The sequence below is a fragment of the Centroberyx gerrardi genome, chromosome 22 (genome assembly GCF_048128805.1).
Source record: "Centroberyx gerrardi isolate f3 chromosome 22, fCenGer3.hap1.cur.20231027, whole genome shotgun sequence".
In the NCBI taxonomy this organism is placed as follows: Eukaryota; Metazoa; Chordata; class Actinopteri; order Beryciformes; family Berycidae; genus Centroberyx; species Centroberyx gerrardi.
Genome location: NC_136018.1, coordinates 248008 through 266250, shown reverse-complemented (window position 1 = coordinate 266250; position 18243 = coordinate 248008). Strand labels below are relative to the sequence as shown.

The 18243-nt window shown below is 41.5% G+C and overlaps 1 protein-coding gene across 1 annotated transcript; it reads right to left on the bottom strand.

Moving 5' to 3' along the window:
- Positions 1-282: 282 nt before the first annotated feature.
- On the bottom strand, positions 283-16855 carry LOC144543501 (protein NLRC3-like). Its single transcript, XM_078291508.1, has 8 exons — positions 16634-16855; positions 15909-16028; positions 13926-14110; positions 11930-13838; positions 9067-9240; positions 8488-8661; positions 2769-2815; positions 283-1759 (listed from the first exon to the last, which is right to left on the bottom strand). Exons 1-8 carry the CDS (start codon positions 16762-16764, stop codon positions 1212-1214), a joined length of 3288 nt encoding a protein of 1095 aa, XP_078147634.1. The 5' UTR covers positions 16765-16855; the 3' UTR covers positions 283-1211.
- Between the last annotated feature and the right edge of the window lie 1388 nt (positions 16856-18243).

Below are 18243 nucleotides of genomic sequence, written 5' to 3'. Positions count from 1 at the left end.
CTGGTTGATCATTGGTTGATCTAACGCTTCACACATTCCCCTTCATTAGTGAAAGTCAAGATTCACCTGAGAGCAATTCATCAATTCAGGACACATTTACAAAAAAAGTCTAATAGAAATGTATAGAAAATATGCTTGACAGATTATGACAACTGGTTCAACCATTTTGCATGTAATGACTTGCAAGCATGCAATGAACTAATGCCTAGATGTTTTGGGGGGAAAGACTATTCAACAGAGAACCAGTATAATACATTTTGATCAACATGACATAAGCAATTGATAATGTAGGAAACAGCAGACAATTGTACATAATCATTTGCATGAATGTGCCAAAGCATTTGCAATTTGTTCAAGAGAATGAGAAATTGCGTGACTAGATGATGTGGAGGTTGAACAAGTAGTTTTGAGAATTTCAATTCTGATCTGAGAAATGTACCAAAGCGACTGAGAAAAACTGTAAACAGTCCAATGGCCGCAGGCACAAAGGAACGCCTGAGGCGCTCCGTCCTGCAACATGGGAGGAGGAGCCTGTGGCTGAAGCTGCTCCTCATCAGCCTGATACTGAAGCAGCACCTTCAACTTGGCATTGCTAACAGACACATGTGTAGGAAACAGCTAAGTAGAAATGTACAATATCTATGGAGCTGTGTACAGGAAGATTTGATTAAAATTATTTGATTAAATAATTGGAGATTTCAAACTGTCCTTTCATTCTTCACTTGCATTATCAATAGACAGATATATTGATATAGACATTGATAAACAGCCAGTCAGGAAAAAGGGAGGGTCATTAATGTCATCAAGAGGAAACTCTCCCGAGTCTGATGAGATATCCCTGATTTCAATGCGACTCGGATAAGCTGTCACACATCTCATTGCGGTTTCAGAAACAACAGTCAGAAAACAGCCAATTAGAAGAGACGGAGGAGCTTAAATGACATCACCAATCGATAGGACACTCTCGAGTCTGATGAGCCGTCAATCTCCTCAATATGGCCTCAGGATTGGTCTCCTGAATCAGACAAGCTGTCACTCATATCAGTGCCACTTAAGGATCAATAAGCAAAGGGGGAGGGGCTTAAATGACACTTTTTGACAACATTAAGATTTTCACACAAACATTTTTAGAACAATAATGTTCAACATTTTCGGAAGCCGATCGAACTGATTAACAACCAAGAATTTGCATAAGATGTTCCAAAATGCTTTCAATCCAGTGCCTGTTCCTGAGAAATTGGCACCAGAACCACACCAGAACCAGGAGACCAGAACCCAAACCCAGGGTAGAGGGGCTCAGTGAATGTGGAGCAGAAGGTGTGGAGGTGTCTCAGTTTGTCAGAAGAGACTCTGTAGAAGGACAGAGTCCCAGCAGACCAGTCCAGATACACTGCTGCTCTGTTAGATCCAGAGGAACGGACAGGGATGAAGGTGGACTTCCCACTGTGTCTGACAACGTAGCTGTAATCAAAGCACTCCAGGGTCCAGGACTGGTCATTGTATCCAAACTGGGATTCAAGACCCCATCCTCTTCTGATTCCTCTGTAAGTCACTGCTATATTAACTAGTCCTCTCCACTCAACCTCCCAGTAACATCGCCCAGTCAGACCCTCTCTACACAGAACCTGAAACTCTTTAAACCTCTCTGGGTGATCCGGATACGGCTGCTGCTCTCTCACCCCCGTCACCTTTCTGTCGTCCTCAGACAGATCGAAGTTTCTGCTTGCTGTGTTTGGATCCAGTGTGAGATGACAGGCATCTGATGGGGAGAAGAAAACACACAACAAATCAGAAATTAGCATTTACTAAGACTCACTTCATCACCTCTCAATCAGTGATGCAGCACATCCAGTATGAAGGCCAGTAGCGACTTAAGCCCTGTTCAGAGCAGAAGCTGATCGGCTGCATAGTGCAGCCCGCTTTCTTTCAACGCCCATGTTAATGGATCGGAGTGAACACACTAAGCTCACGGCTTGCGGAGCTGCGGCGATAGTTGCAGTGTCGACTCTATTTTCTCCACTCGCTTGCAGATTTCACAGAAATACACAGTGGAAACACACTGTACTGGAGATGGTCATTGTTGCATCAATACCACAGAAGCAGCTATATATTCAATTATCAAGCTACTAATGTCTTTACTGTTGTAAATGTTTAAAATGTACATCAGTACATTTTAAAAGAAAGAGAGTCACTGTGGGATGATTTGAAATATCACATGCCAAATGAACATGGGGTCTGCTGTTGAATTATAACAATCATAAGATTAGATTTTAAGTAAATATTTGTGTTAGAGAGAGAGATAGATAGATGATGGATAGATAGATGATGGATAGATAGATAGATGTAAAGTACCTACATGCATGTCACAACACTAGAAAAAAAAATCCTAACCAAATCCACGTGACTGCTTTGATGCTGACAGAGTCTGTGTAGAAAATGAAGATGGATGATATAAAATGAATCACTGAAGTGGAGAAATACAGGAAGCTGTATGGCTGTCAGCATTGTTTCTATAATGACAACATTAAAAAAGATGGAGCACAATGTCAATCCTGTTTTAATGGGACATTTCTCCTCTGTGTAGAGAATTGTACTCAGTGAGGCTGCTGGATGGCGTAGAAATCTGGTCTGAACAACACTTAGACAGGTATAGGAACACAGATTAATCTGTGTGTGTGTGTGTGTGTGTGCGTGCATGTCTGTGCACGTGCACGAGAGTGAGATACAGAGAGCTATCAGCAGTGTGCTCATACTGTGTCAGTACTCACATCTTCTAAGGCTGTCAGCCGTAGTCCAGTTTTCTCCATCGTCCACCCTGTAGGGATGAACACAACAACACTCAACTCAAACACATCATCATAACATTTGGTTTTGGTTTGGCTTTTGGTTGATCTCAATGACTGTTCTCTCTCTCTCTCCATCATGGAGAGGTTGAACTTCGTTCAGCACCAAAAGCACTTAATCAAACTCCATGGTGCACCTAAAATGAACATAATCCCACGGCATTCTGTCATGACGAATTCAAGTTGTTATTTAATCATTTAGAAGTGTCTCTGTAGAAGTTCCTGTGTGCGACGGAGTGATGGTACCAGGGCCGGCTCTAATTTGCTGGAGGCCCTAGGCAAACTGTTCTGCGAAGGCCAAATTCTACCCACCATCAAGCAATAAAGACTGAGGGGCGAATTCACAAAAGGATTGCGCGGCTTTTGCTGATGCTAAACCTGTGCAAATAAGACAAAAAGAAACCGTGTGATTCACAAAGCACTCGCGAAGGGTGAAATGCACCGCTAACTGCGCTGCCACGCAAATAGCGTCTCAGTGCTCCTGTGCTATTTGCACGTATTTAAATTAGGTAATAAGCATACATTTGGTGCAAAATTGGCCCCTTTCTATGCAAATGAGCCTCACTGCAAAAACAGTCCAATTCACAAAGGTCGGCGCTAATTGCCACATGCAGTTAGAGTGAAATTATTAGCGTCTTCAGAGAGTTGGTGGTAACTGAAGCGCATTTATAAGGGGAGTCACGCCCAGACTTTATCACTTGTTGATTTAACTGGGAATTGAATTGAATTGACCTTGCAAATGTCTCTGCAACAATTCCACCTTTGTGTGACCTAAAAAATAAGATTGTCTGTAAATACAGTCTGTAAATAATATTTTGACATTATTATTATTATTACTATAGAACTTTAACACAGATTGCTTCACAAACAAAAGCAAATAAATCAGTACAACCAAACAATCAATACAACTCAATTTCTCACTCTGAAAATATTTTCACTTATCTCACTAGTCAGCACAGTGGGCTTTATTTTGGCCTAAAGATTCAGCACCATGGACAGCCCCGCTCAAATTCACTTATTACCTCCGCCAGGGAGGTTATGTTTTCGGTGCGTTTGTTTGTCTGTCAGCAGGATTACGGAAAAACTACTGGCCCGATTTTCATGAAACTTGGTGGAAGGGTGTAGCATGGGCCAAGGAAGAACCCATTAAATTTTGGAGCGGATCTGTATATTGGTTGCGCTTGCACATTTGCATATCATAGAAGACTGGATTGGCCTTGGCGGAGGTCTGCGCTCTCCGAGTGCCCTTCTAGTTTATTTTGGGATGCAGTGAGATGCAATGACAAACAAAGGATGCAGTGACAGGATGCAATTGTGTCATGAAAAATAAATGAATAAAGCTCCCCTACATTCTCCTTTGTTCTCCGCTTCAAATCATGCCATCTTCTTTTGCAGTCTGAAGGTGCGTTTCTTGCAGTCCCGGTTAAATTTCTTGCCTGAAGTTTTGAGGAATGCCTCTGCAGCTCGTCCGTCAGGACTTGCAGCTCGCGGTCTAAAAAAATCATTTTTCTCTAAGGCAACATTTATACTTTGCCACGTTGATAATTGCAATCAGACACAAAACAGGGGCAAATTGCACACAGTTGCAACAGGTTATGGGCGTGTTTGCGCTGGCATATCATTAGCGCAATAACTTTTGTGAATCGGTCCTTGAGACGGAGCAAATAGTGATTGCAAATGATACGCAATTCATGGTGCTATTAGCGGCCGCAATCCATTCTTTGTGAATTCGCCCCTGAGTGTCAGGGATCTGAGAGGACTCAAATGCAGACACAGGCGAAGGCAGGAAAACAGTTCCAGTGGGTTTTAATCAGGCAGTCTCGTAGTCAAACAGGCAGGAGGTCAAAACCAGAAAAGGCGAAACTTAGGCAAAGGTATCAAAATGACTGGCAGAGAAACGAGGTCATTAACTGGCAGGATCAAAACCAGGATAGTAAATAGCGCTCCGCTGTGGAGCTATTTTTAGCACACCAGCTATGACACCAAAAATGTGCGTGAGCCGGAAGTCAGACATAGAATCACCGGCTCAATATAGGGAGTCAATGAGAAACCGGGAAAACACACACTTATATTTCATCTTTCTTTTCCTACAGTAGTTTTTTGTTTTTGGAGTCATGGTGTACATGAAACACTGCTGTTACGGAGTGTGTAACAGTGACAGTAGGTATATGGACCGACCGCATATGGCCGGTGTTAGCTTTATAAATTTCCTGAAACCCAAGACAGAGCTGGACAAGTGCTTACGGTGGATACGAACCTTAATTTTAAGGCACCAGTCACCACAAAAATAAATAAAATGTATTTGCAAATATTGTATATTGCTATGGTTACGGGGCGACGCGCTGTCTCTCTTTCGCTCTGAAACTTTTATGCACCTCGAACAGTTCCACAGAGATCAATAGCGGACAATAAGAGAGAGAGAGAGAGAGAAAGATTTGGTCACCCTACCTAAACCTATTTACTCGCGCTACAATAAAAATCCTGCCGGAAGATGAAGTTGTTGGAGCTTTTGCAGCAGGAATGTGAAGTTATTCCAGACAGGATGATGGATTAGTAAAATGGTCTTATAGTCTCATATTTTCTATCAGAAATAAAGTTTACTATTATTATTACTGAATTAAAAAACTCCTCCCTTGCTCTTGCTAACCCTGTCTCTCTCTCTGCTTTCCGCTCTCCGGGCCTGCATGGTCCGTGTATTTTTTGGTCTTTGTATTTTCTTTTCAGAAACAGAAATTAAAAAAATGAAAAACGAATGGTGATTTGATTTTCATTTCAAAATCCAAAAATGAAAAACAGAAATACAAGGCATTTTTCGTTTTCCTGGTCAGAAACTAACCTGTAGATTAATTCATCTTTCCTCCCTTTCCTCGGAGGTCCACGGCACTGTAACCATCGTTTTAGTTGCAGTATACTTTGGACTTCAAGCTCACCTGTAAATTTTGCCCCGGGAACCTCATCTGGTGTTAAAATTACTGGGCTAGGGCGCCCTGGTGACTCACTGAGTAGAGTGTGTACCATATAAGGCTCAGTCTTCCCCGCAACGACCCGGGTTCGAATCCAGTCCGCGGTCATTTGCTGCATGTCCACCCGTACCTTCCTGTCTCTCTCTCACATTATCTCTGTCAATAAAGCATAAAATGCCAAAAAATAAATCTTTAAAAAAAAAAAAAAATGTTGGGCTGGAGTTGGCATTTGTATTGGGAGATGGTGACTAATTCATTTTCATCAATGGCACGAAGCCCAAGGCACAAGGTGTTTGTCTGACTTCCGGTTAAGAAGCACAAATATGACGCGTCCGCGGCGGAGCGCTATTAACAGGCTGGCAGAAAAAGAGCTGGAACCGATTGGGGAAACCACTAGACGATCTGGTAGAGAACAGAATGGACTGGTAAATTAAGCAATATCACACGAGAGGGAGTGCTGTTGTACTGTATATCAGCACGGCTGTGATTCGGTCGTAGGCTGAAGATAATCAATGGAACAGGAAGTGGAAAACAAGACTTTGGCTGCGGTCGAATTGTCTTTTTTGCTTAGGAAGGTTCCTAACTGAGGGAAATGACCCAGAAGTATCTAAGTGGCAGCCATGATAAGAGCTGTTCGAATTCTCTAAATGCTAAGGAAAGGTGCTTCAATGCTTCCTTACTTAGCTCCTTTAGCATAGGATACACTGGACCATCCTTTACGAAAGAAAAGGAGATAATGCCGTCCCACAATTCCTTGCGGCAGCAACATTTAAAGCGATGCGGCCGTTCACGAAAACAAACGATCATGACCGACAAGGGACGCAGATCATCAAGCAAGTTACCGTTGCTTATTAAGCATTTTCCATCTTATGCCACAACTTGCTAATATGCTTATATGTTTTGAACTTTCAACAATATGTTAAACCCATAGAGGCGAACTATGAACGTTACGCTGCTGTCGTAAAATGATCAAAGTGAAGTTAACGTTGTAGCGTAACCTATGCTCAGTTTGCATTAGTTATTTCTTCATTCTGAGCGTTGTTGTATTGCCAGCCTTTAGGAATATCATTAATTAATTTGACTTCAGTCACAGATGCTGAAGCCCTTGCCTTAATAAAGGCCTGAATCAGCCATAACAACTTCAAAGCACAATCAAGTCAACATTTCAAGGTGTTTACTGAGTTGTGTGGTGGTTCTTAAGCTATTATATGCGTAGGCTTATAATCAGATCATAATCAGCATATTAACCATAACACAGAAGTCTGTCTTTCAAGAAAAAGGATATGAGACGTTTTTAGCCAGATGATGTTTTTAATTCAACATGTTTGAAACTTAAGAATGATGATATGTACAGTAGTAGATTTGTAGGTCTAAGGGGGCGATCACACCGAGAAGCGCCGCTAGAAACGCGTCGCCACCAAAACCATTGTTTTCCTATGGTACGGCGCGCCTGGCGCGTGATCTTCTCTTGCGACACGCATCGCGTTTTTCTGGCGGTTTTTAGGCGCGCATAAAAGTTAAAATATTCTCAACTTTTCAGCGCAAGGCGCGGAGTCGCACCGGTCGTCAATGTCACATTTGGGCCAGGCAGCCAATCAAATCAAGCAGAAGGCGGGCTTTCCTTCCTGTTTTGATGCACATTCTCAATGTGACAACCATTTCGTTTCACTTTTGTGACTGGTAGCCTATATTCCTTTTTTATTTCAATTCCAACCTTTCTGATGAAGCAATATTTTTCACCAGGTTGTCCACGTTTATATAGCCTGCATGAAACAACACGGTAAGAACGCACGGGGCGAAGTATCTAAGATGCTTTTAGTAGTCCATCTTCAGAACATTGTAGTTTCACACAGCAGACCCACGTCATTAACATACGCCGTCGCATAATTACGCAGCCTAGTGTAAGAGCAGTCGGATTCTCTTAGCACCGCGTTGTCTTTTCCTAAGTCCTTATGAATTCTCCTTCACATCTTTCCTTGACCTCATGACGTTTTCCAACAAGGTCAAGGAAAAGTGGTTAGGAATAGGAGTTAGGACGTATTTTTTTTGACTATTTGACCGCAGCCCAAGACAGACAACACAGAGAGAAGGAAAGAGAGAGAGAGAGAGAGAGAGAGAGAGAGAGAGAGAGATAGCTCAAAGAGATGATCAGCAGGTCAAGAGGTGGTTCTGGCAGAGGTACTGGCTGAGGTCGTGACACTGAGTAAAAATGTAATGTTTAAAGAATTGTATTTTTGTTACCTGTTATGAGATACAGCACATGAATATCAAAATAAAATGTAATAAATACAAAGGTGAATGTGGCTCTCTCTTGTGTGGACATGAGCTTAAAATGAGGACTTTCAAGGGGCCTCAGCCAATAAGATCCATCTCTTGCTGGGGGAGGGGGGGCCTCCCCCGAATCAGTGCTTTTGATCACTGGTACGTAATGTATCCACTTAGAATGGTGACACATTTATTTATTTTTAAAAGTAGAAAAAAAAATGAATGGATGTGTAAGGCTCTAGGCATTTGCCTGTTCAGCCTAAAATCCTTTTGAACAGCCATCGATATGGTTATATATTTACCAGGAAATGCTGGATCTTTGGTTTGATGCTAACTGTGTTTAGCACAATGCTGCCACTAACTGAGACCAACCAATGGACCTTGTCAACATGGACTGACTCCAACCCTCTACTGACCTCAGAGTCTCCAGTCTACAGTGTGGACTCTCCAGAAGATCAAACAGCAGCATCACTCCTGAATCCTGCAGCTTGTTGTATCTCAGGTCCAGCTCTCTCAGATGGGAGGGGTTGGACTTCAGAGCTGAGGCCAGAGAAGCACAGCTGCTCTCAGACAAGCTGCAGCCACTCAATCTGAATAAAGAATAAAACATGTAGCTATACAATAAAATATTCCTGGATAGAAATCCTGCTTAAAACCATCCAGTGTTTCATAATCCCATCAGAGCTGTGGAGGCTTTAAATGTAAAATATTCTAGAATATTCTAAAATTTCATGCTCAACTCTTAATGACAACATGCTGCTGCTCGAATAAACAAGTAGAGACTGAAGAGTGAATTGTGGTGTGTAGGTTTTTCATTGTTATATTAAGGTTTTAAATATGTAGGTCAACATGGCTATACCATAATCAATGAGCTTTATCATTATACTAGTGAATAGGCTTCACCATTAAGCTCGACAGTATGGATGACAATTAAGTGTCACCACAATATTTATATAATATTCATGTCAACACAGAAATAAATGATGCTGTCTGACCTCAGAGTCTCCAGTCTACAGTGTGGACTCGCCAGTCCAGCAGACAGCAGCTTCACTCCTGAATCCTGCAGATAGTTTTGACTCAGGTCCAGCTCTCTCAGATGGGAGGGGTTGGACTTCAGAGCTGAGAACAGGACTTCACACTGAGTCTCTGAGAGTCCACAGTCAGAAAGTCTGTAATTACAGATTTAATGTAAATTCAGTGATTATCAAACCAGAGACACAACATACCAATCACAATTAATACTGCATGATGAGTCCGGCTCCAAAAAGACTCCAAATCCCGCCCAACTCCATGCAAGTCAATGGGACCACAACTCAACTTCTCACTCTAAATATAACGTCACTAAATTTATAAGAGATTTTGCTCTCAGTAGCTAATTTCACTTCTTCTAATATGTGTCCTTATGGAGATTTTCAAAATAATTGTCATTAACAGATATAACGGTTATAAAACAGGGTTGTTTTCCAAGTGATTGACAGGTCGTTTGTCCAGTGATCAACAGGTCACCAATTATGGACCAATAATCAACCAACCATAACCAACCTTCATACCAAGTTTTGTGCAAATCTGTGCCCAACTTCTAGAGATATCCTGCTAACAGGCGGACGCACGGACAAACACACAGACGTGGGTGAAAACATTACCTCCTTGGTGAAGGTATCGAGGAAAATAATGCATAAATGTGACTAAAAAGAAAAATGACATAAAAGCAATTCTGCCCCGACTCCTTATTTTCACTTTCTATGGACTGAGTATTTTAGTTATAGTGACCCCTACTGGTGCAGTTCCCTGTGCTGTTGACCCTCTCATTGGTTATATCCACCGTTTTTGTTGAGGGGAAAGCAAGCAACAAGACATTCACTCTCATTTACTCTTTATTTGCCCTACGCATTATCCATGAGTGTCTTGTTTACAAGAACAATGTACCAATTTTGTAAGCATTATTTTGTAAGGATGTACATTTTATGATTTATTTTTATTGGATACTAGTGCAGTGCCCGTTCAAAATAGGCGTAGGCTATCAGTCGCTTGCTTTGAGCCCCGCTGCTGCACAGAGCGCTGTTCGCTTGTTTATTCAAAGTTTATTAATATTGAACGTGTCACGTGTCCAATCAGACACTGCAGGTCCTCGGGTCCCCAACACACCCGCCAAGTGTGAAGTAGATCGGACGAACGGTTCTCGAGATATGCGAAGGACACACATACAGACAGAGATTCCTTGCTTTATAGTATGATAACCTTTTAGGTTACAGCCAAAATGAAGAAATCTTCCTGTACTGTACTGACATATTGCCCACAAGATTTCTCAAGGAAGTATTTGAATCTGTCCATATATATTATCAATTATCAATAGCTCGTTAAAAATTGGTCCTGTCCCTGCCTATGTTAAGCATGCTATTGTTCAACCACTTCTTCAGAAGCGTTCTCTAGATCCTAACTCCCTGAACAACTACAGACCAATTTCCAAACTCCCTTTTTACCTCAGCCAAGGAGGTTATGTTTTCGGTGCCGTTTGTTTGTTTGTTTGTCTGTTAGCAGGATTACGTAAAAACTACTGGGCCGATTTTCATGAAACTTTGTGGAAGGGTGTAGCATGGGCCAAGGAAGAACCCATTAAATTTTGGAGCGGATCCGGATCCGACTCACGAAATTTACATATTATAGCAGACTGGACTATTTGCCTTGGCGGAGGTCTGCGCTCTCCGAGTGCCCTTCTAGTCTATCCAAGGTTTTGAAAAAAAAACCAGTGACCGACCAGGTGACTGCTTATATGATAGAAATGGACTCTTTGAGAAGTTTTAGTCTGGTTTTAGAGCTCTCAGTTTTAGTTCTTTTAGACTTTGGTGCTGCATTCGATACTGTTGATCACTATATTCTGCTTGATCGTCTTAAACACTGGATTAGCATCTCTGGTAGTGTTTTTTATTGTTTTTACTCCTACCAGCAAGATAGGACTTTTAGTGTTGCCATTGGTGACACAAGGTCTGTGCAAAGATGACCTGTGGGATACCCCAGGGGTCTGTCCTCAGGCCAATTTTATTTTCCATCTATATGCTACCCCTGGGGTATATCATTCACAAGCATAATATCAGTTTCCATTGTTATGCAGATGACACAGCTGTACCTCTAGATACACTCCATGACTACCTTCTAGACTTTCAAAGTGCACAAGAATTGACAGATTAATATTAACGACCCTCTGTTCCGATTGGCTAACCGTTTCAAGAGTGAAACGTGAGACGCCGCGGCCCGGCGGCTACAGGTAGGGAAAACTCTCCGGTAATAAACAATGACAACCGCTCAACCGCTTTGAAAAAAACACTTTGTTAGTCTATTATTTCTTAGAAAAATGATAATGAGCGAACCTTTGTGACGCCACAAAGTTACGGAAGTCCAAACGGCTCGTTTAGAGGCTCGCTTTTCTAATATGGATTGTGTGGATTTAGTTTTGATACTTTCACCATGTTTAGATACACATCCAACTCCTTTATCATCACAGAGGCAAGGGGAGTCCTGCTTTACACCATATGGAACCTTTAACACTTATTACAGCTAAACAGAATAACTGCGTTCACCACCATGATAACTGTAAAAACAGCCAACTAAAAACTAGAAGTGGGTAGAAGTGTACCTTTGCTGTCACAGCATTTATGACAATTCAAGAACATTTTTGGCCAATCACAACTGAGTTGTAATCTTTGGAATAAACAAGAGTACCAATGCTATGTAGAATAACATTTTATAGTGTGCCTGTTTGAGGAACTATGTATTTTCATTATAATTCTGATGTTTTATGATGTCAGATATGAAGGTATTTCTACACTGTTTTATACTATTGATATTCACATCAGGACTAACCGAGCCTTCCTGCAGTTCCTCACAGCTGGGATCAGTCTCCGTCGTCCCTCCACAGATGTGTTGTACTCCTTCAGGTCCAACACATCCAGAACCTCCTCTGACATCTGCAGCATGTAGGCCAGAGCTGAGCAGTGGATCTCAGAGAGTTCCTTCTCTGATCTGTTCTCTGACTTCAGGAACTCTTGGATCTCCTGATGTACTGACTGGTCGTTCATCTCCATCAAACAGTGGAAGATGTTGATGCTTCTGTCAGGAGAGAAATTGTAGGTGTTCATCTCCTTCAGATTGCTGATGGCTCTCTGGATGCTTTCTGGTCTGCTCTCTGTCTGACCCAGCAGGCCTCCTAAGAGACTCTGGTTGGACTCCAGTGAGAGGCCATGAAGGAAGCGGACAAAGAGGTCCAGGTGGCCATTTTTACTGTCCAAGGCTTTGAACATTGCTGTCTTCAGGAAGGCATCCAGGGATTGTTCACTTCTGCCATATCTATCCCAGTCTTTTCCCAGGAATGTGTCCAGTACTTTCGTGTTTGCAGATTTATCAAAGACACCATCATGAAAATCATCATCCAGGGATGATTCACTGTCATCATAGTCCGAGTCTTCAATGCATGTCATCAGTACTCTCTTATCCCTGTTTGTGTAACAGTGGAACATGTAGACTGCAGCGAGAAACTCCTGAATGCTCAGATGAACAAAGCAGTAGACCGTTCTCTGGAAGAGGACACACTCTCTTTTGAAGATCTCTGTGCACACTCCTGAGAACACCAAGGCCTCTCTGACATCAAGACCACACTCCTCCAGGTCTTCTTGGTAGAACATGAGGTTGCCTTTCTCCAGATGTTCAAACGCCAGCTTCCCCAGCTTCAGAAGAACTTCCCTATCAGTCTCCATCAGCTCCTGTTGACTCATCTCATGTCTCTCATCATACTTCTGCTTCTTCCTGTCTGTCTGAACCAGCAGGAAGTGTGAGTACATCTCAGTCAGGGTCTTGGGCAGCTCTCCTCTCTGGTCTGTAGTCAACATGTGCTCCAGAACTGTAGCAGTGATCCAACAGAAGACCGGGATGTGGCACATGATGTGGAGGCTCCTGGATGCCTTGATGTGTGAGATGATTCTGCTGGCCTGCTCCTCATCATTGGATCTCCTCCTGAAGTACTCCTCCTTCTGGGGGTCAGTGAACCCTCGTACTTCTGTTACCCTGTCAACACATGTAGGAGGGATCTGATTGGCTGCTGCAGGTCGGGAAGTTATCCAGAGGAGAGCCGAGGGAAGCAGATTCCCCTCGATGAGGTTTGTCAACAGCACGTCTACTGATGATGTCTGTGTGACATCAGACACAACCTCATTGTTGTGGAAATCCAATAAAAGTCTGCTTTCATCCAGGCCGTCAAAGATGAACACAACTTTACAGACAGAGAGCTTCTCTGCTGTGACCGTCTGTAATGTTGGATGGAAAACATGGAGCAGCATGAGAAGACTGTACTGCTCATCTTTGATCAAGTTCAGCTCCCGGAACGAAAGCAGAATCACAAGACTGACATCTTGATTTTCCAAGCCCTCTGCCCAGTCCAGAGTGAACTTCTGCACTGAGAAGGTTTTTCCAATGCCAGCAACGCCCTTCGTCAGAACTACTCTGATGTGTGTCTCTTGGCCAGGTAAGGGTTTAAAGATGTCGTGGCACTTGATTGGCGTGTCATGGAGGGTCTTCATCTTGGATGCTGTCTCCAGCTGCCACACCTCATGTTGGGTATTAACCTCTTCACTCTGTCCCTCTGTGATGTAGAGCTCAGTGTCGATCCTGTTGAGGGGGGTTCCAGTTCCTGCTTCAGCAGTTCCTTCTGTCACAAATTCACATCTCCTTCTCAGACTGATCTTATGCTCGTCTAAAACCTCCTGCGGACCGCCGTCTGCTGGAAGAGAAGAAGGAATAAGAAAGTGTTTAATAAATATGCTATTGTTTCCTGGTTTTAGAAAAATAGACAGACCCCCAGTCTTACTTTGTGTGATGCTGGTTTGACTGGGTGTCTGCAGTCCAGGTCTTGTTCTGGATCTTTCTCCACACTGGGGACAGGCAGAGTCTCCTGATGCACCAGACTGGTCCCAGTATGAGGTGATGCACTGTCTGCAGAACCAGTGTTCATAGAAAAACGACAAAATAGTTGTAGCAAAATAGAATATTTGACTCAACCATTTTTCTACATGGACATTTTCAGAAATTTAACAAATGTTTGATTCTTTTCCAACAAAGCCCTGGGAAACTTGACTTGAGCAGCATTTTTTCCCCTGATGTCACAGTTGAGTATTTTTCTGACAGACCAGAGAGGCCATTTGCTGGATATAGACGCTGGTTTTGGAGAGGCAGCTGAAGCATCCTAAGTTATAGCTGTGGCCAGGGAGTATTTTACAGTTTTATCCAAAATTCCTTTATTGGGTCACATGACACCATTACATTTAAACATTTCCTCATGAATATTCTTAATAGTGGAAATAAAACTTTTAGCAGTGATTTGATGTTGTTGAAACAATGTCCTCTCCATTAAAGGATAAGGCTGGTGTTTTTTAATGCATTGCTTACCGTCAACAAATCCTATGAAAATAACAAAATCAGCAATGAATTTGTTTTGCCAACAAGTCTCGTCCATGTAGCGGTGCCCAGTGCAGCCTCATGTCCCAGCAGCCATAGAACTGCATTGTATTAAAAACTATTAAAACCCGTCACAGAGCCATGCTGCTGCTCTGCAGCATATTTCATCATCACGATGCACCGGGCCGGACGACTTTTTCCTCAAACAACTTAATAAGCCGGCTGTAAACACGTTTTCCATCTCAGGAAAGTAGTTCCGTAGCACAGAAAATAGTCCCCTGCGTAATGAAGAATTTGTTCCCATTTGAATTTGATTTGGTAATAACTACAACAGCCTGACTTTTCATGGCAACAGTTTTTAATTTTTAAAAGTGAAACTATGTCTTTGTGAGCTGTATTTAAAGGTTTTTAGCTTACAATTGGAGCCAATGACTTCCGGGTTGACGGCTAAAAAGGGAACGTGGGAAGTCAGAAAGTAAAGAGAGGAGAGCAATTTTGTTATTTTCATAGGATTTGTTGACGGTAAGCAATGCATTAAAAAACACCGGCCTTATCCTTTAAGATGTGTTGGTGCACCGGTTTCAGGGATTCCATCGCCGTATGCAATTGCCTTCAATTCTGAAGGTTTAATTCCCAACTTCTGCCAAGAAGATTCCTACTGTGAGTTAAGTTTTAATTTTTAGCTAAAGTTTTTCTTACTGAACCATGACCAAAGCCTTCCACTAAGCTTAACCAAGTTGTTTTAGTTTCCTAAACTGTTTCCTAAACCATTTAGCCAACTGTTATCTGAAAATGCCGTGTCCACTTCATGTTATTGTTACAGAATCCAGTTCCTGGTGGAGGAACGTAATCTTCACATAATTTGTGTCCACAACACGTAATCTGTGTATCAGACTTCATGCTCATTCACAAAATTTTATGAGATGACGCTGATAACATTAGTGATATCGTTAGCTGGTAAAGCATTGGCTAATTTTGCAATCCAATGTTAATGTTGCTTTATTATCCAATTTTTTTAAATTAGGATTTTTTTAAAATTATGAATGGTGCAGTAATATATACACTTTTGTTGTACATTCACGTAAAGCATCAGGCACCAAGCGCCTTCAACCACATTCCCATCCTGTAATCTCCCCGCTCATTCATCTTCCCTAAACATCCAATTACATTACAAGGTGTGAGAACACTGCTTCTTTTTCAACCTGGCGGACTTTATTAAATCCCAAAAGGTAACAAAACAACATAACTGAAGAGAAATTACAGATTTCAGTTTAGCTCTACAATCCTCTCTGTGTGTAATGTAACAATACAGTGAAGCAAATCTAAGCAGCGTTTTGCCTTCCTCCTCATTTAATCAGGTTCCATCAGGCAGGTTTACAGTAACCAGTCCTCTTACTTTGTGTCTGAAGGTCCAGGTTCATTACTGAAGTCTAGAGGTTCTCCTTTGGACCGGTCACTCTTCATAGACAGACAGCTGGGTGCTGGAGACTCTGCTCTCTGCCTGTGGTACTGACCTCTGGAAACAGAAATGTTTTATACATATCATTAGTTCTAGACTTCCCTATACAATCAATCATTGAAAACATTAGATAAAAAAAACTATAAAATGGCATCACTGCCATATCTTGAAAAAGTACAACCTACTTAGTTTTGAGAGTTTTATTCAGTTTTCCTATCATAAACTTGTTTTCAAATGCTTAAATAAATTGGTTCCAGAGAAACTAAGTAGATGTATTAGTAGACAAGAGGGCAATCGAGTCACCAGAAGTGTAACTGAGGGCAACTGCAGGGAGCCACACAGTAGGACTGCTTTTGCACAGTCAGCATTCTCTGGAATGAACAATCAGGCTTGTGCTCACTTGTAGACAGTCCTTATTTATGTTTTTAAGATTAATTGATTACGGCATAAAACAACCAATTAATTAGATTATAAATGCATTTCTAAATCTCTTGTTGTGTCGTGATATTATGTGTAAACATTCATCAATTAAAGTTAGAATTAGGCCAAGTTTAACTAAACAAGTGAGTTTTATTTGATTAATAAAATGTCTGTAGATTTTCAAAAAATATTTCCTCATTCAATGACATCAGGTAGACTTCCAGTATAACCAGTCCTCTTACTTTGTGTCTGAAGGTCCAGGTTCATTACTGAAGGCTAGAGGAATATCTTTAGACCGGTCAGTCTTCATAGACAGACAGCTGGGTGCTGGAGACTCTGCTCTGCCCTCCTCTTCCTCCTCACAAACACTCATCTTCTGGACTTCAGTCAGTCTGAGAGGTAGAACAGTAACACTGGAGACACACACACACACACACACACACACACACACACACACACACACACACACACACTGTACAAGGAACCCAGCCAACACTACACTAAACACTAAACATGTCTAATTAAAAACAGTGTGTATTAAACAGCCAATCAGGACTTTGTTTCCACAGATGAATCAGTGATAAACTGTTCAGTTCATTCTGACTCTTATTCCCTCTACAGTCCACAGGGAGACAACTGACTCAGAGACTTTTACAGTCATAATGATTAATTGATTCCTTTATTTAAACAGGTAAGTCCCATTGAGATCGAGATCTCATTTTCGAGAGAGACCTGTGTACAAAAAAATAAATAAAAATAAAATAACACTCACCCTGCCTCAGTCTGTTTTCCTCCTCCTGCTCTGCTCTGTGTCTCAAAATGGAGTCTGAACCGACCCCCGTCACACTTTCACTTCCCCTCACCAGTTTGTTCCTCCTCTCTCCATTCTCTGGAAATGACTTCAAAAAGCTGCAGATCAGCATTTTGTTGAGATTTGCTCAAATTAAAGAGACAGACACAGTAAACAGTAATGCTTAACAAAATGAAGAACACTGAGAACAAGGAACAGGATAAAAACCTGTTATCAATGAAGAGATCTGCAACACTAAGAAAGTTAACAAACTTTAAAGAAAACGAGGTGGTACTAACTTACCAGGTGTAGTTCTGGCTGGGTGAAGTAGTATACTTTAAGTTTACTTTTTAAAGTTTACCTGAGTATAAAAAGTATACATATACATTTGGAGAACTGTAAATATACTTATATGTATACTTGTTTCTCTTTGGGACTAAATTGGAGCACTTTCTAGTTTATAAAAGTATACTTGTAAGTACATTTAAAGTTAACTCAAACTACGCTACCAGTATACTTGATGGGACTGGAATAGTTCATTTAAGTTTATATCTGTATACTTTTAGTATCCTTGAAGTTGACTCACAACTCGACATCATTGTAAATGAGGGCAACCTCAATGGTTCTTCGAGTTTAAAGGTTTGAATGAATGAATGAATGAACATAACAAAGGTTATCTTTTAGTGTCAGTCATAACTAAATCAAAGTGAGGAAACTAGATAAAAAAAACAGATATAAATGTTTCAAAGGCACAAGTCCTCAACTAAAAACTGAGCTGAAAGTCTCCAAACCAACTGAGCTGCAAGTGTAAACCTGACAAGAATAAAGCTCTTCTGCCATCTAGTGGAGAAACTCTGCTGCTGCAGCCTGTTTCCTGACCCACTGACCAGTTTCACTGTTTTCACTCAGTGTTTTGAACCAAATATTAGTCTTCAAAACTCTAAATATGGCTCAGTAATAACTTTATGGTTTACACTTTATGGTTTACAGTTTTTTTTTCTGCCCAAAGCAACATTAAGCAATTTTTTTCTTTACCTTCAGTTAACTATAACTAAAAGAGGT